Raw genomic sequence first — 20,461 nt, forward strand, 5'->3', positions numbered from 1 at the left:
TTCCTAGGGATACCTTTTATTACTCTCAATATAGTAATATTTTCAAACTAGTATTTGTCACTTATGAGGTAATCCTAGACACTAGCGACACATAAAAAAATCAGTCCGTGTCTTCATGAACCTTACATTCTATTCATCTTCCTATTTCTATAAATTAAATTTCCTATGCTGCCTCATTAGGCACTTTACATTTTAGCAGTTATAATCTGTTGTTTATAGTCTCTTTATAACCCCCATTTTGGGTTTTCTTGGCAGAGATACTAGAATGGTTTGCTATTTCCCTTTCTAGCTCATTTTACAGATGAGGAAACTAAGGCAAACATGGAAATCATTTCCCTAGGGTCACATAGCAAGTGTCTGAGGCTGGATTTGAACCCAACTCTTCCTGACTCCAGAATTGGCACTCTTATCTATTATATTGCCTTTAATCTAACTTATGTGTATTCTTTATTCATTTGTTAAGTCCTTCTACAATGAAGGATTGTTATTTTTATATTACTAGCAAGTTTTTTAAACCATAGAAGAGGCTTAGTAAACATTTGCTAATTTTAAATTCATTTTCAAATAATACAGTTTTGAAGACCAGAAAAACACAACCAGGACAGATTTGAAAGCTACAGATTGAATTATATACTTTTTAAAAAAGGCAAATCTACAATTTTGCTTCTAATTTTCTTTTTCTATCTTACCATATAAATGAAAATGTTCACATCATTGGATATGCTCAGACTAAAAAATAAATTTGGAAAAAAAAGATACAAGACAGAAAAATAAGTAATTTCCTTTTACTACTTAAAATAATTCCCCTGCTTCTTTTGACTGAGTAGTATGATAAAAAGCATAGTATATTAGTTAGCCCAAAAAGTATTTCTCATTAACAAGTTAAATATGTTATTTCAATTTCAATAGTTAAAAATAATAAGACCCTAATGGGGAGAAGCATTTTCTGCCATCTGTTATATGTAATTCTGTTTAGTGGAACATGACTTTAAAGAAGTTTATAAATTCTACTGAGTTTTTATTCCTATTTTAGACACAGTTATAGCAATCTCCCACCCTTTCCTCATATACAAAATGAACATAATAATAGCACCTCCCTCACAAGGTGGTTGTATCAACTAAAATAATATATTTAAAGCACAGTGCAAATTTTAAAGTACTATATTTTAGTACTTAAAATCCTAATTTTAGCTGTTGTTATAGTTTCATAACATTAACTCCAGCTCTGCAACAGAATATTCACACATAATAATTTAAGAACTTGAAATTTTAAAACAATGGAATATCCTTAATATCTTTAACATAAAAATAAAATCAATTTCTTTAGTTTTTCTAGGTAATATTTTAGTGACTTTTAAGCGATTCAGGGAAATGATTTAAAAAAAATTTTTTCTACAAATAAATAACATTTCTTTATGCCATCCAGCTGAAAGCGTTCCCCCTTCCTCCAATTTTATTATGAATAAATAAAAAAGCTCTTTTCACCTATAATGATAGAACCTATCAGAGTCAAACCTCTCCATATCTGCTTAGACTGGATCTCAGAGAGAAGATAAGAGTTTGTCAATGAAACCATATTTTAAAACTTTTCAGCTTGATAGAAGCTGCCAAAGCTTGTATTTCACTGGCAAAGCTTTTGAGAAATCAGAGTCATCTCCATGCCACAAGGGGGCATTCAAAGTAGAACTTCTATGGAAGCAAAAAATCCCACATCACACTAGAAGCAAGCCAAAGATTTGAAAACATATAGTCTCCTTTACAATGGAATACCTTCTTTAAAAAACAAACAACTTACTATTTGATGAACAATCTGAAGAGCTTCTCTGTGAATGTATGCATATATATATAAAAAATGTGTGTGTCTGTCCATCTGTCTGTCTTATATATATTTTCAATATATGTCTAAAAAACAAACAACTTATTATTTGATAAACAATCTAAAGAGCTTCTCTGTGAATGTATGCATATATATAATGTGTGTGTCTGTACATCTGTCTTATAGTCTTATATAGACATTTTCAATATATGAGTTGGTAGCAAAATCGAAAAGGTGGGAGAGCTGGTCCCAGACTACCGCAGTTTTCCAAAGATGATAATATGTGACTGCCTAGTTGTGGAATTGTATAGTGTCCAAAAAGTTAGAGTTGACTGCCACCCAGAGGCCAAGGGAGTGGTGCCTGGTAGCCAGGAGTTGGCTAAAACATACTACAAACAATAAATTATAAAGAAGCAAAATAATGGACTCTTATCAAATAATTGTATAAGCATAAAAGAAGATGCACTATCATGTAATAAAATGTGATGGATAAAAGTTTGTACTACTGGCATCTTTTCAATATCAAGAGAAAAGTAAGAAGAGTTTTTCAATGTACTTATATCTTAAGATTACATTGTCCAGAAAGCTTAACTTCCCTTGTGCACAGTGGAGGAAAAATAATGAACTTCATTCACCAATAAATAAGAAAAGGTGAGAATTTCAACAAATTAGTATTTAAAAGTTTTAACTTGATAAGGCAAATTGTTTATGTAATTTTTTAAAAGACTTCTTATAGAACCCTACTTTTCACAGAAAAAAAAAAGTAGATGATCAAATAATAACCAGGAACCACAGAATGTAGAAATAAAATTGTACACTCTGGACAATAATTTGCTTTGTTTAATAATTTACTTGACAAACAATAATTTGTTTAGCAAGTTCCAACCTACCTGATTCCTTGTCTCTTAAAAGAAGACATAATTCCCAAACATTTCACATGGATATTATGAAAATCAGATTTCAGATTGGTTTTTTAAAAAATGAGCATTATTATGGGCTACATTAGTTAATTTTAAAACTTATTAAGAAAAATAAATTGGCTCCATCCAACCTTTTTTTTTTTTTTAAAAAAGTAACAAAAAACCATTTCTCCTCCAAACATCCATGTCTGCGAAGGACATCATCATTTTTCTGGTCACCCTCACTTGCCTCTCAATGACTCCACTCCCTCCCAAACCCCCATACCTAATCAGCCAGCCAAATTTCATCAGTTCTCCCTCCACTTCATTTCTTACATCTGTCCAATCACAGACTCTACCATCCTAGAATTTGGGCAAGGGCCTAATTAGAATAGAGGCTATGTGAGTTAAAGGGAACAGAGGAGAAATGATATGGAAATGGAGTATCTTCCTGATTGAACTCTGCTTCTTCACCTTCTCTAATCTATTCTCCATACAGGTATAAAATCAATGTTTTTATAAAACAAAGCTTCTTAAACCTACATGAAGATCACAAAATTATGATTTTTTGACAGTAAATGTTTAATTTACATACTTTTCATTCATTCACTCTCCAGTCTAGTCAAAGAGGTCAAAAAGGCCTATAAACTTTTCCTAATATTGACATTTCATTTGCTTTAATTATACCTTGGCACAGCTGTCTAGAATATACTCCTCACTGTTTCTACCTTCAAAACTCAGTTCAAGTATCTTTTCTGATTCTACTTCCTGTCTAGTCCCATTCTTGATTATTAGTGTCCTCTCTCCCACTTCAAAAAACTTGTATATGCTTTTATAATGTACTCTGTTAACTAGTTTTATTCCCTGTAAATGTAGTTTTCTTGAGGATACATATAGATGGTTTCTTTTGGAAAATTTTTTTTCTCTTTTTTTTAATCTTTTTCATTCTTTTTTTATATGTACAGGTTTACCAAGTGTATATACTTAAGAAGTGCTTATCTTGAACTAAACGATTTTTTGACACTTAGTTTAATTGCGCTACTGCTGGGTTGTTTTGTTTTTTTTTTTTGCCAATTTTTAATTGTATAAACCAAGGAGAAAAATAATCCTTACATTACATTACACTGATTTTTTTGTGTCAATAATACTAGGGTTGGAAGAGTAAGTTGGAATGTGAAAAACTCAAATATTTTGTGACATTTATTTTTTTAATGATTAAGATTTAATTTTCGTTATTATTATTTAATTTTTAAAGCTTATTTTGATTTCAAGTCTGAATAGTATTTTAGAGTTAAAAACATTTTGCAGAAGAATATGTTTAAATTTTATAGAAAATGATTTGGAAAAATCAATAAGTATATAAAAATTATCCTTTTTACCTAACTCTTCTCTTGGCCCTCAGTGAGTTATATGCTTTTAGACATCTCAGAAATCATTCTCAGTGTGAGAATCATAAAATATCAAAATTATCAATAATTCAAATGAATATATTTTATGAAAGCATAAGTATGGGAAAATATCTAAAATCGACTTTGGAATAAAATGATCTGAGATAATAAATTTTAAAAGCTTTAAAGTCAGCATTAATTTTTTCCCCTAAAGCATGAAGCCTAAATATTCTTATGCATATTTTCTGACTGAAAATGAATGGCTGGACAGTCTAATATAAGCAAAAGTTGTTAAAAAAAAAAAAAACTCATCACCATAAATCAGGAGAATAACACAACTGGGTACATGAAAAGTTCATACCAAAAGAGTTGGATAACCAGGAACTATAGAATTTAGAAATAAAATTGTACACCCTGGACTCTAACAATAATTTGCTTTGCTTAATAATTTACTTGACAAAAAATAATTTGTTTAGCAAGTTCCAACCTTGCTAAAAGGATCACAAAAGCTTAAGCAAGTAGAAAATTTAAGTTACCTAAAATTAAAATTTTCTGCACAAACAAATAGGTAAAATTATAAGGACAACATTTACCAAATATATCAGTTCTTTCTGGAGGAAAAGAACTGAAAACTAAGGGGAAGCTCATCAAAAATTGAGGAATTGGGTGAACAAATTATGGTATATATATAAAGAAATATTATTGTGTCATAAGTAATGATGAAAAGGATGGTTTCAGAGAAATCTGAGAAGACTTGTATGAAATGGAGTAATTTAAGCAATCCCAGAATAATTTTACAATGACAATACTACAACAAAGGCAAACAACTTTTGAAAAGACTAAATTCTGATCAATGCAATGATCAATAATCATGATTCTAGAAGACCAATTCCCTTCTCACCTGCTACAAGAGAAGTGTTATGGACAAGTTACAGAATAAGACCTGTATTTTTAGACATGGGAATTTGTTTTGTCTGACCAGGCATGTGTTTTTCCTTTTCTTTTTCTAATAAGCCAAATAAGGGACAGAGGGTCATATAGAAATAGGGGCACATTCCCCCCCCCAAAAAATGGGTCAAAAACCCATTTTTAATTATACATAGAAGTGATCAAAAACAGCTTTTAAAATTACATGTTTAATTATATATAGATTCATTTTTTTCTTGTAAAAAAACTAATAAAATTATTAGGAAATTTGAAGAAATTAAATGTAGGTGTAAACTGACTACTGGGAAATAATATGTAAAATCCTTTTTGCAGAGTGAACAATAATCTATTGACTAATTTGACTAAATTCTGATTGTCACATGCAGCATATGCTTAAAATGAGAGGGGAAATTGAGAAGAAAATCATATATCAATGCTGTGCTATAATATTATCATTTGATTTATTGTGTGGAAACACATTATAGATAAAAGTAGTAGAACAGTGCCTCCTTTCCAGAAACGCTGGTAACCAAACACTTGTAATATGCCCCTTATTTTAAATTTCCCAATCCCCTGAGAAGCTGAGGAATGCAAAATGAAGTGTTCTCTTGTGTTTCCAGGCATTGTCTAATATCTTTCCCCAAAATATTTATTTTCATATCAAATTTTTAAAATTTAAGGAAAATGTGTTCATTTTTAAAATGAATGTTTAGGGGGCAAGCTAGATGGCACAATAGATACAACACTAGCCCTAAAGCCAGGAGAATCTCAGTTCAAATCTGGTCTCAGACATTTAATACTTCCTAGCTGTGTGACCCTGGGAAAGTCACTTAACACCAATTACCTTATCCAAAAAAAAAAAAAAAAAAAAAAAAAAAAAACCAATGTTTAGTTTATTTAGCCATAATAAAAATGTTCTTTATGATTATTTAATAAATTAGTTGCCTTAAAAATAAATTAAATTCTATAAATGAACTTCCTAATGAAATGTACTGCATAAAATTACACAAATTATATACTAAATAAATAAAAGTTAATTTTAAGAGGGAAGCACTAAAGAAGTGGGAAATATTAGGAAAGGAGTCATGTAATGAATGAGGTGGTATTAGAAATAAGCGTTGGTCCAAAATTTGCCCTTACCAACTTACGTTTCCCATTTATCATCAATAAATGATATACAGAATTTACTGTTTTCAAGGTATTCCTGATTCTTTTTTTATCAGTGATAGGATGAATTATAAGTTTTTGATCAAGGCTTTAGCTTAACAAGCTATGCAAAAAATGTTACAAGTACAAATAAATATGTACAAATAAAATTTTACTTTATATTATACCTTGAGATGGGGGCAGGGAGAAAGCACAGAGGGAACAATTCTTTAAAAATATGTAAAACCATACAAAATTTCTGCACATCAATGATATGCTTCATTATTAAAACAAACCTACTTGTCCATGTTCTATCACTAGCTCCGCTGATCTCTCTGTTCTTTCCTTTTTCAGGTATTTTACACAATACATTACATTTAAATGAGATGTTCTATTTTTCACCAAATACATACACTTTATTTCCCGTCTAGAATTTAATTTACATGAAGAAAAGAATCCTTAAAATAAGAACATTAATGTTGTTTGTCCTTTGTTCTAGAAGCGGACCAATGACAGACATCAGGAAGGTGATGTCTTAAACTGCAAGTGAATTCAATTTATGTGAGGCAGGTTGTGCAGTCACCAGTCTCACGTTCTCCAAAAGCCATGTGAGTTCAGTGTCAAGATATAGATCAGAAAAACTGGAAATGGCCCAAGGACATTAATACTCTATTTCCAACTGTTACTACCTAGCACACAGAGTTCTAGAAATATATACTAAATATTCAAATAATAATAACAAGACATCTATTTAGAACATAATGTAGCCTATATTCTGATACTTCACAACTATATGAATCTGGAAAAGTTGCATTCTTACTGTTTAATGTTCTAATCCACAAAACTGAAATGACTCTTAAAATCCAATTATAACTTATAGTGATGGAAATAAAAGAACTTTGCTAAAGTCAAAAATTCCACTGACATACAACAATATTATTTTCTTGTGAATTTCAGTCTCAAATTCCAAACTGCTCACCAGACTTCTTTACTTGGCAGCCTCAAAGACAACAATACATTAAAGAGTGAAATCATAAAAATTAACTGAATCAGATCTCAGACACTTCCTAGTTATGTGACCCTGGGTTAGTCACTTACTCATTTTCTTCTTCAGTTTGCTCATCTGCGAAATAAGGATAACCTAATTAAGAGGTATGCTACGAGGATAAAATATTGTAAAGTGCTTTGCAAACCTTAAAATATTATATAAATGCTACATATTACTTTTATTCTTTTTATAATTATTAGAAACTCAGAATTGTCCTAAACAAAATTCATTAACTTTATCCCTAAATCCACCTGTTCTCCTACTTCTTTATGTCTGTCAAAGTCACTCTTATTTTTCTAATCATCCAGTTTAATGACCAGTCATCCTTACCTTTTTATACTATCACACCATCAAAGTCAAATGATCTGCCTCGTCTTATGTATTTTATTCCCTTAATATCTTTTTCATCCATTTCTTTCCCTCCTTATACTACTACAACCACCCTATTTCATGTTCTCATTACATTTCACATGGACAACTACCATAAGTTCTTAATTCCTTTCTTCTTCTAGTTATTTCCTTTTCATTGTCCTTTTATCTCATATTTCCTCCTTCATTATCCAAACCACCGTCATATTGATATTTTTTTTAACACAGGTTAATCTAGGATTAACATTTCTAGAATAAAATACAAAAGCACTTTTTTGGTACATAAAAGCCTATCGTAACTAGATTAATATCCTTCTAGTCAAATTTTATACATCTCAACATACCATTCTAGTCACATTTGTCTATTTTCCCTATTTGCAATTTTTCTTCTTCATGATATTTCATTTTCATCTTCTATGTGCATCTACTTGAGGCAATAGAAAGAGCACTGGACCTGGATTCAAGAAGTCCTAAGTTGAGATCCATCCTCAGATAGTTTTTAGGTGTTTGAATGTGGGCAACTCATTTGATCTCTGCCTCAGGTTCTTCATCTGTAAAATGTGCACAATAAAAGTACCTAATTTCAAGGGATGTTGTGAAGATAAAATGAGATAGACGTAAAGCACTTGGCAAACTTTAAAAGCATTATATAAATGCTAACAAATGATCATCATCAACATAATGATGTCATCTTTACAAAAGTTTTCTCCCATGTCTGGAATGCTTTCCCTTCCTCATAACTACTACTGCTAATCTCTAGCATCTCTTAGGGCAAAAATCAAGTGATATTTCTATTCTACCAGATGATAAGTACTTTTTACACCTGAAATTATTTTTATACATTTTGTTTTCCATTTCAGAATATATCAGTTCATTTATTTAGCTCAGTTGCTGTTTCCTTTTTTCCCCCCTCGTGATGTCTGCTATACATTTGATGAACTGAACATGTAAATAAGAGCCAGTATAAGCAAAACCTTGGTATCAAGAGTTTGTAATATGATCATCTTATTCCATTATATAACAGAAAACGCATATAAAAAATGTAGTTTGTAGTACAAGGATATGTGTATGCATGCACATGCATGACCTTAATGGTCAAGAATATTACTTCAAGAACGAATATAATTTATGAACTATGAGAACAACTTGTTAAAAATCAACTTTGAAATTAAAGACTGAAATTTTAAATTTCAACTTACCTTGTTCAGCAGCATAAATTTGACTAGCTGAAATAACTTTTGTTAGCTCTGGATTGTACCTTGTTCCCTCTGGAAAAATCACAAGATACATCTGTGAAAGAAATATATATGTGTGTGTGTGTCTGTGTAAATATATATATATATATATATATATATATATATATATATATATATAAATATATATATAATATATATAAATATACATGTTATTTTAAACAAAGAAAATATATCAATCCATTCAGACCCTAAAAGAACTTTTTTAATTAAAAAAACTCTTTCCTTCTACATATGATCTATATTTCAAATATAGTAATAAACATGCACAAATAAACCCAACAAAGACATATATATATATACACACATACATACATATTACATATCATGAATTCTTTGGCAGGATAGTCAAAGGCTTAATAATATTTCCATATTTTATATTCCAATAATATTTCCAATATTTGTTAGCCATTTTCATGGCTAACAAAATTTATCTATTAAATACTGGCCCACATTACAATTATCACTTTTAGATTGAATTTTTTAAATGATTAACATTTTCTTATGTCAGTACCAATACTCATCATCACATATACACACAATTTGTATAAAATCTTTATTTGAATATAATATAAATTAGAGTGAGTATTCATTTTACAAAGAGGGTCAATATAGACCTCCACTAAATAAAAAGCTCTCTCAGAACACTTACAATGATTCAATTTACACACAAGTTTTCAGGAACAAATCTAGTAGATAGAAGTAGGTATAATTTTAAGTGAAGAAAGTAGACTTGAGAAATCATAAGTGAATGTTAACGGAGTAGTCAATTTTCCCAATCTTCATCCTTTTACTTTTAAACAGAGAACAAGAAACAAAGGGTAGAAAGGGGAAGCTTAGATTTCTTTTAAGCCCTAATCTAATTTGAGACTTGGAAAAGCTGTAAAAGCTACACTGGCTTACAGACATGGTTTACAGACTCAAAATGGGTCAAAAACAGAGAATCCATGCCAGTTCTTTTCAATTTACCAGCATTCAGAGCACACATCAATCATAGGAGAAAAAATGGAAGAGATCATATGATAAACACATTTTGTTCTTTTCATCTGGAATATCTGAAAAAGGATATTAGATAATTTCTCATCTGCCAAAGAAACATTTTTCCTTATTGTATTCTCTTTAAAATAAAAATTTATGCTTTATTAAAGGCATAGGATGATGTGAGAAATTTAAATTTTGAAATTTATTAGCATTTGGTTAGAATATCTAGTCAAACAATTGGACTATACGATTATACTATGTATTATCAAGAAGAAGTAAAGATGAAAAGAAATTGAAATATGGCAAAGGCCCAGGAAATACTATGGGAATTCTGTTTAAAGGAGATAGGATGAATTTAAGAGGACATGAACTCCTAGTTAAATGGGGATATCACATTATTTTTGACTTCCACAAAGCCAAATTTCTATTTTTTATACTCTATATAACTAATTTTTCCATCTAAAAGACTTCAACCCCAATTCAATTGGATGAATTAAATTACAACCCATATAATACATCCAGATACTACACAAAGAACCAAACTACTCAATCTGGGTGTAATACTCTAACACATTTAAATATCACCAAACAGAGAACTAGAAGGCAAGATCTCTTATTTGTGAGATGGATATAATGCATTTTCCAGATACTACAAAGAACCAAACTACACAATCTGGATGTAGTAGTCTAACACATTTAAATATCACCAAATAGAGAAGTAGAAGGCAAGATCTCTTATTTGGGAGATGGATGCATAGAAAGGCAACCAATCAAATGCTTACTTGAAAGGAAACAGGGCCACTGCTGGTTGTATTTCCTCCCTTCTCTACTATTGTTAAAACATGTAAGAGATAAGGCAGAAAAGGATGAATGCATGGTCATGTCCACTGCCCTTTCAAATACTTAAAAATCATTGTGTACAGTAATATACTAATGTATCATGATCTATTATTAACATCATAAAAATCACAAAATATGATAGCACCTAATCAAGCCTATCCAAACAAAAATCCTTTAAACTTTGATGGATAATTGATAACAACTGAGGAAACATTATCTGAGACATGATCTGAGAAAAGTCCAAAGACTCTGAATACAGAACTGAAGATAGATTTTTTATACACTAAAAAGGAAGCCAATTAATTGAAAGAAAACAATCAAGCAGTAAATAAAATTAAGCAATCATTTCTGACTAGAGAAAAAATTAGGAATTTTCCAAGTTGGGAGTGAATAGCTGCAATTCTTTGAAATCAGAAAAATACATGTAAGCACTCTCCCCAAGTATCTATACTCAATCAAAAGAACATGGAAACAATAATTGGTGATCAGTACAAGACCAATTTTAAGATACATGGGTTGCTTGAGATTATGTAATTTTGAAAAAAACTCTACAAATCTTTATATCTGACTGCATTTCTGGTGAGCATAACCTAGATGCTTCATTAAGGCTCGAAATTTCAGTGGCAATCTCCAAGTTAAGGTGGTCCAGTTTCCCAACTATGGGTTAATTTCAAACAAAATAACAAAGTATTAAATAACAAAATTGAATAGTTTTCTCATAAGGCAAAAATTAGACTAGATTCATAATTTTAAATAGACAAGGAACTGAAATAATTGTACAGATGAATCCCAAAATGGAGTCACTATGGTTAACTCAATTCCCATATTATCACATTAATGGTTATCTAACGTGCTTAAAAGTAACTCATAACCTCAAAAAGTACATTTCTTTTTGGAATATTCTACTTTTTAAAAAGTTTTACTATTTTTTAAAACTTTTAACCTATATCAAAGTGCTTGATATATCCTGGGGAGGGGGAAGGAAAGGAGAAAAATTTAGAATACAAAGTTTTACAAAAATGAATGTTGAAAAATATCTTTACATGTATTTAGAAAAAATAAAATACTACTGGGGAAAAAAAAGAAACTTTTAAATTTAATATCAAGCCTAAATTTGCCTCTTTGTAACTTCCACATACAGAATCAATAGTCTTTCAAAAGTCTTATCAGACTTACAGATACTTTAGAAGATTATCGTGTACACACTTCCTCTTCCTAAGTCTTCTCTTTTCTAGATTAAACATACTGAACTCTTTAAATTGATCATCATATGGTGTGGATTTAAAGGCTTTTACAATATCGTAGAATTCTCCTTTAGATACTCACTAATTTAACAATATCTTGCCTAAAATATCTTTCCAGGTGAACGTGTTAGAACACACATAATCAATCTGAGCAAGACTGAATATATCATCACCTGTTCAGTCCTATATATTATGTTTCTCTTAATATAGCCTATGATTATGCTAGCTTTCTTAAATTGCCATAACTTATACATGATTCTTAATGAATCTGCAGTTCACTAAGATCCCAAGATCTTAAAAAGTTTATCTAGTCAACTCGCATGATTTCATATTTGAGGTGATTTTTTTAAAAAGCAAAGTTTTAAAATTTTGCATAGCCACATTGGGGACAGTATAGGGGCAGCTAAGTGGTGCAGTATATAAAGCACCAGCCCTGAAGTTGGGAGGATCCAAGTTCAAATCTGGCCTCAGAAACTTAATTCCTAGCTGTGTAACCCTGGGCAAGTCACTTAACCCCAACTGCCTCAGCAAAATAATAATAATAACAATAATGATAATAACAGCACAGCATCCAGTTCCAGCGGGGCACTCTACTAGTAACTTCCTTTTCAAACTGAACTTGGAACTGATAATTATTCATTCTTTAGATATGCCCCCCTTCTAGCAGTTTACAAAGCCAGGGGTGTTTAGGCTTAAATCTGTGAACTTTTATTTTTATATATATTCTGCTATTTCAAAATAACTGTTCTCCTTTGTATTTCTATGTATTTTATTTTATGAATTTTAAGCATTATTCTAAGAAATGGTTCACAGATTTTACCAGACTGATAAAGGAATTCGTATACTTATATCACACTTATCCCACTCTACATTTTCTATAAAAATGTGAAAAACATTTTATGACCTGAGCAGAAAGACAACTAAAAGTTGCCTTTGTAAATTTTTGAACTTTGATCAAAGCAATGACCAACTGCTTTCACAGTATCCATGATAAAAAAAAAAATCCCGATAGAGAGGTATTATATAGAGAGACATATATTTTTGGAAATGGCCATCGAAGCAAATAGTTTGATTGACTATACATATTCGTCATCAGGATCTGATTTGATTTTTTCCCAGTATGAAAGAGAGGTAGAGAGCAAATATTTTTGTTTAAAGAATTAATGTTTTGTTAAAATGCAGTCTAACTATATGCCATTTCCTGATCTAGTCTAATAAAGTTATGCTATTTCACTGTGATTATTACTTTCTTTTCTAGATGTTTATCAAACTTCTCTTTTAAGAGTATGTATAAAGGGACAGCTAAGTAATATAGTGGATAGAGCATCAGCTCTCAAGTCAGGAGGACCCGAGTTCAAATTTGGCCTCTGACACTTAACAGTTCCTAATTGTGTGACCCTGGGCAAGTGGGCAAGTCACTTAACCCAAATGCCTCAGCAAAAAAAAAAAAAAAAAAATTTTTTTAGAAAATTTCAAGGATTCATTTCTATGATCTCCAAAGAAGTAAAAATGAGGATCAAATGGTAATGAAGATTCAAATGGTAGGTACCCAATAAATTACACAGAATTGTTGCAAAGGACCACATTTTAAAAATTCACTACTAAAACAATTTGTTACAAAACAAGAAGTGGGATAGAGAAATGGGAATGGATAGTCTACTTTCTCCTCTGGAATGTTTACAAAGTATATGAGAAAGACATCTAACAATTTGCAAGACCACTGGGAGATAGTAGGAGCTTCTGGGAAGATACAGAGGCTCTGTGAGTCACGTAGGCATGGATGCATTATAATCTTCATCATGGGTAGGGAAGTGGTACAGTGGAATAGGATGTTGGACCTGAAATCGGAAAGACCTCAAGACCTCAATTCAAATCCATCTTCAAATACTTACTACTTCCTCTGTGACTCTAGGCAAATCACTGAGGCTGTTTGTTTGCCTTGGTCTCCTCATCTGCAAAATGGGGATAATAATAGTATCTATCTCTTAGAATTGTTATGAGAATCAAATGAGATAGTAGTTATAAAGCACTGTGCACAGTACTTGGCATATAGTAAGTAAGCACTATGATAGCTAAAATTTTTGAGAAAATAGCAGGGATAAAGATAAATCTGCCTTTCATATTTAAAACACTAGTAAGATTATACATATTTCTCAAGTTCACTTAAGATTCCTCTTCTTAGGGAATGGATTTCTAATTTGAAAAATGTTAAATGAATTTCTTATAGCCAATCATTTAAAAATTGTCACTTTTTTTTGAGTATTTATTAGGTTTTATCTTATAGTACAGATTTATCTTTTATTTTAATTGCCTTTATTTTATAATATCTCTCGCTTCCTAAGTAAGCATCCCTTATAAGAGGGGAAAAAAAAAATCAGCAAAACTAACCAACATCCACCTAGGTTAATAACATGTGATATCTGACATAGCATTCAGTTTCAATGATTTAGAGGGAAGGGAGGAGGGTTGCTAGAGTTATTTTACATATTGTTTTGTTTTGCTCTGGTTACTTAATGGTTACTTGTGACAGAAAACATGAGAAACAATCTTGTGCCATGATTTGCTGCGTCATGAAACAAATTCATAAACATCTACTTTGTTTCTAGGTCTTTGCTGTCATAAAAAATTATGCTGTAAATATAAAATAAATTATAATTTATTATATTATATTATATATAATAAATAATAAAAAAATTCCTTAGGAGATATGTCTAGCAAGATACAATAGACATCTCTGGGTCTATGGATAATTTCATCACCTCTTTAGCATCCCAAATTGCTTCAAAGAATAGTTGAGAAAATTCATGGAATACACACTGGAAATATACGCTCAAATGCTGCAGACTATCTGAATAAATTGCACTTTATGAACATAGCAAGCCCTAAGAAATGGCAAATATCAAGGATTTAGAGAAACAAGGGAAGATGCAAAATAAAACAGAATGAAAGCAGAAAAAAAAGATTTTTTAAAATGACTAACAGGATGAATAAAGTCTACATAAAAATACTGCAAAACTATAATGTTAAAACTCCTTATTATCAAGGTGCATGGGTAATGACAAGTTATTTGAACACTCTCTAGCCATCAACTTAGTGTGTCTAAAGAAGTAACTAAAGATAATTCATAGATATACTTTAACATGCTGTAGTTCACTTTTAAAAACAAATTTTCACTAGAAAAGCTGGTAAATGCTTCAAACTATTTCTTATGTATGGGTCTATCTCAATAGTTGAAATATATTTTGCATTCGAACATTTTTTTTTTTTTTTTGGCAAGGCAATTGGGGTTAAGTGATTTGAGCAGGGTCATACAGCTAGTAAGTGTCAAGCTTCTAAGGCCAAATTTGAACTCAGGTGCTCCTGACTACAGAATGCAGTAGTCCACTGCATCACCTAGCTCTCTCCCCATCCCAATCTTCTTAAAAAGAAAAAGTTTGATTTTAAATATGTAATTTGTTCTGATTCATTTGCATGTCGAATCACTATTAGGTTGCTATCTAGAATATTTATAGACCTACCCAAGCTGTTACCTTTCTCACTGTGCCCTGGTAGCTTTCCTGTTTTCTGACCCCATACTGCTCTTCAGTCATATATAGTATAATGTTTTCCCCCCACAGGGCCAGGAAATTCACCCTTCAAATACTCTTCCGCACCTATATGACTAATAATAACAGCAATAATTAACACCCATGTTAAACTTTGACGTTGCTCTTGATGTTGTTCCCAAATTACTAACATTATCAGATAAATCAGCAAATTCACAGATGTCCTATTTAAAGAGTTTGCATTCATTATATATAATACAAACACACATATGTATATTACATTATAAAAAACCCTATCTCAGAAACAGAGAGAGACATATTTGTACAAAAATATTTATAGCAGCTCTTTTTGTGACAGTCAAAAATTGGAAATTGAGGGGAAGCACATCAACTGAGATTTGTCTGAACAATCCATAATATGAATTGTTGTAGAGTATATATTGTACTATAAGAAATGACAAGCACAGTGATTTCAGAAAAACCTGGACTTATATGAACTGATATAAAGTGAAGTGACCAGAATCAAGAAAGCACTGTACATAATACAGCAATATTATATACAATGTAGAATATTATATAAGAATCACTTAGCTATTCTTAGCAATATAATGATTCAAGACAATCCCAAAAGATTCAAGATGAAGCATGCTATCTGCCCAAGAGAAGGAATTGATATTGTCTGAATAAAGAAACATTATTTTTTCACTTTCTTTCTTTCATTCTTTTGTTGCTACTGTTGTTTTCATTGCTGGAGACTTCTTGTACAAAATGATTAATATGTAAATGTTTTACATGTTTGCAAACATATAAATTATATTGGATTGCTTACTATTTTCAGTGAGAGGGGAGAAGAGGAGAAAATGAATTTGGAGCTCAAAACTTTAAAAAAACGTTTTGAAATTATTTTAGCATGTAATTAGGAGACATGAGATATTTAAAAAAAAAAACTTTCTTTTTCATAAAACTGAAATTATTAAGGTATATATTCCTCTAACCTAAAAGGGGGGAGGGGGAAGAAGTCCACACTTTAAGATGGAATTAATCGGGGACAAAAGGCCTTTCCAGGGGAAATGAATTAAGGATGATACCAAAACTTAACTCTAGATGTTATTAGCATCACCTAACCACCTAAGGAACTGTTGCAAAGATCAACCTAAAAGCAGGGTTTTCTTTGGCATTCAAGATGAAGAAAAATTTTTTCAAACGCAGAAGCAATAATCTAGAAGGAGGAATTGGTTTTGCTAGAGTGTTAACATCAAATTGTAATTTTAACATATTATCCTTTCCTTGTTGAATAGTCTTAAAAATTTTACTTCAAAGTATCTTGGGGCATGAGAGACACAAGGGAATTATACCAATTTTTACATTTTACCCAAGGATTTGGACATAAAATGACAAGAAATTAAATGTTTTGTTTTTTTTTTCTGGCAGACTTGTGTCTAAGCACAAGATACAATATTCTTTTTTTGACACAATTATCATATATAGAAAAGTATATGTATATATATATAGGTAATAATATTATAATTGTCAAAGAAATAGATATCTATATACACATATATGTATATACCATGTATACACTTATTTTAAACAGTTTATTTTCACTATTATTTAGAAATTTCAAGAAATCTACAATAAATATTATAGAATTATCATTATTTATAGCAATCAAAACCAAATCATTTCCCTATTTCTACTAGATGATATCAATCATCCAATCCTTAGGCCAACTACAAAAATAAAAATGGCTGGTACTTTAAAAATCTAATCTGGGTTTGGGTTCAATGACCAACAAATCATATTTCTATAGTGAAGTCCTGTATTTAGAATAAAAATTTTTTTTAATTTAATTAAAAAATGCTTTTCTAACTTTCTAAACTGTGTAATGATGAATTCACTGAAACCTCTCAACCTCACTTTTCTCCTCTTTAATGTGACAGGGATTGAACTTAAATTAAATTATTTCAGAAATATTGTAGAGGAAAACAAATTAGCATTTATTACAAATTTATTCAGTGCTAAGCATTTTACAAATATTATTTCATTGATCTTCAAAATATGTTCAGGTAGGTAGGTGCTATTATTATCTCTATTTTACAGTTGAGGAAACTAAAACAGACAGAAATTAAATGACCAGTCTAGGATTACACAGTTCTTCCATATCAGAAGCTGGATCTGAATTTTGGTGTTCCTGACTTCTGGGCCTAGTTCTCTATCCACTGCACCAGCTAGCTTCATTTTTAGCTTCAGACCATGGTTCTATGAGTTAGAGAAACTGAATCAAGTTATATTAACACTCAACATAAGTCAAAACTGAAAGATATATTATGGCCAAATTGAAGCACAGTTCACAGGCCTTCTAGGAAAAGGACATCTGATAGAATAGGTTTAATAAAGTACTGAAAACAATTAGCATTTATTAAATACCTACTATTGTCAAGTACTGTGCTACAATGCTAAAAATACACAAACAAAAGAAACCAATAATAATTCAACAAGCATTTTTAACAAACCTAATTTGTATACTGGAGTGTACTAGAAAGGGAAGCGGATAAACATTATATGCCTTCCATGCCCTATTATCTCTTCTGATCCTTACAACAACCCTGAAAGATAGGTACTGTTACTATCCCCATTTTACAGTTAAGAAACTGAGGCAAACAGCATTTAAGTGCCCAGAATCACACAGCCTTTATGTATCTGAGGCCAGATTTGAACTCGGGTTTTCCTGAACCTATGCAGTGTTTTATCCCCTACCACTTCACTGTCTCTACGAAGACAGCCAAAATAAATATAACACAGACCTGGCCTTTAAGGGAGTTAATCAAAGAAAGGAAATAAATATACAGAAATAACTATGATAAAAGTAAGCCAGATAAATACAAATGAGAAAGTTCTGTGGAAAATGAGTCATAAGAATTGAAGATAAATGAGCAAGGAGAGGAAATCAAGAATTTCCATCTATTAACCCCTCTTATTTTTCTAAGGTTCCTGATCCATTTCACAAAACAATCATGGAAATGGGAATAGCTTCAATATTCAATAGGAAAAAAATTATACATATACATTGAGAACCATACTGTCCTTCAAGTCCATATCTAGTCAATGGCCAAGGGTATCTATTCTACCTCCATAAGGATGCTCACAGGCACCAACACTCCACCACAACTACCAAAATCTAGATGCGCCTATTAGTACTTGCCACAATTAGCCTTCTAATTGGTCTCCTTATGTTTCTCCTTCATTAATCCATTCATTTTCCATATTCCCAAAATAATATTTGTAAGGCACAGATTTGAGCACATTACTACTCTAATCATAACACCTTCATGTGTTCCTTCTGGCTTTGAGGATAAAATAAAAACTTTTGAGTGGAACACTTATGGCTTCAACCTAACTTTCCAGCCTAATTTTAGGTCATTTTCTTTTTAAATTTTTCCATATTAGATATTAGTCCATGTCAAACCATTCTCTGCTGAGGCATTTGTATAAATCGTACCCCAAATCCTGAAATTCACTTCTCCTTCATCTTAGTCATTTAAGTTCCTTCTCTTTCTATCTCTCAGGAAATACCTTTTCCATAAAGCCTCCCCAAATTCCTCTAACCCCTACCCACAGTAGCTCAAGCTCCTTTCCTCCTCAAATACTCTTTTAATGCTTTATCTGGCATTCGCTCTATCTTATATTTTATTTACCTGTCTATATATCAAATCTACTCCATTTCCCTAGTAAATTCAGGTTTCTTTTAAGGAAGCAGACTTTCAATTTTGCCCTTGCATCTCTAGCACTCAGCAGAGTTTCTTACACATAGATGCCTAGTCAAAAATGAAGCTTTACTGGTGAATCAATAAAGAAAGACTTAAGAGATCTCTAACTAAAATAACTACATTATTTATAAAAGAAGCAAAGCAAACTAAAGTGATTAATTCTATTAAAGCAATATGAACATTATTAATATTTCTCTTTTCTGTTTGAAAAGTATCTATTTGCAGTAAACTGCTAAGAATATACAAAAGAACAGAATCAGCACCTGGATAAGGAATACAAGTTGTTGAAGATCATTCCATCTAGACATAAAAGAGATGGAATGCTATCTAATTCAAGGAGGAAAAGCAAAGTCTTGATAATGCCTAATAGTATTTATTTTTTAAATAAAAGACTCAGTGAGAATTGATTTTTTTTGGGGGAAACAATCACATATACCATGCTGTCTCTCTCTCTCCATATACACAAACAAAATCCTACTTTCTGTGTATTAGCAGTATCTGTTTACTTCCTACATATTTGATAACAATATAGACTATTATAATGAATATATGTAAATACATCTACACATGCTAGTACAAAAATCAGCCTTTAAAGGGTAAATAAAGAAAAAGAACACTTATTAAATATGTACTATGTATCAGGCAGTATAGTAAGAGCTTTACAAATATCTCATTTGATCCTTACAACTCTTGAGAGGTAGGTGCTACAATTATCCCTACTTTAAAGTTAAGGAAACTGAGGCAACAAGAAGTTAAGTGATTTGCCTAGGGTTGAACAGCTAATTAATGTCTGAACTCTGGTATTCCTGACTTCAGACTCAGAACTCCATCCACTGTGCTACGCAACAGCCTACAAAGTATTATTTATAATGTTTATTTAAGGTATTAGAATCTTGCCTTAAAATAAATCTTTTTTTATTTTACTTCTTGATAGCTTTTGATTTTCAAAATACATGCAAAGATAGTTTTCAACATTCACCTTTGTAAAACATTTGTGTTTCAAATTTTTCTCCTTCCCCTTCCCTTCATTCCCTCCCTAGATAGCAATTAATCCAATGTTAAACATGTACAGTTCTCCTATACATATTTTAAAAATATCTTTTTTTTAAATCAGAATTATTTTCTAATTGCAACCTTATTAATTCTTGATGGCATAATTTGAGTTATGACTAATCTGGCACCTAGCACTGTCAATGCCTTACTAAACATATAACTTCACTGTGACATAAGCAAAATAG

General features: G+C 31.0%; 1 protein-coding gene across 5 annotated transcripts in view; it reads right to left on the reverse strand.

Moving 5' to 3' along the window:
* Window positions 1-20,461, reverse strand: part of AGPAT5 (1-acylglycerol-3-phosphate O-acyltransferase 5) — a 99,590-nt gene that overhangs the window by 53,775 nt on the left and 25,354 nt on the right. For all 5 annotated transcript variants that reach the window (XR_004231847.1, XM_031951140.1, XM_031951138.1 and 2 more), the window contains one exon: window positions 8,793-8,883. Coding sequence is in view for 4 of the 5 variants with exons in the window: in XM_031951140.1 (XP_031807000.1) it covers window positions 8,793-8,883 (91 nt within the window). In the remaining variant the exon portion in view is untranslated. The remainder of the gene's footprint in view (window positions 1-8,792; window positions 8,884-20,461) is intronic.

The sequence above is a fragment of the Sarcophilus harrisii genome, chromosome 2 (genome assembly GCF_902635505.1).
Source record: "Sarcophilus harrisii chromosome 2, mSarHar1.11, whole genome shotgun sequence".
NCBI classification, from domain to species: domain Eukaryota; kingdom Metazoa; phylum Chordata; class Mammalia; order Dasyuromorphia; family Dasyuridae; genus Sarcophilus; species Sarcophilus harrisii.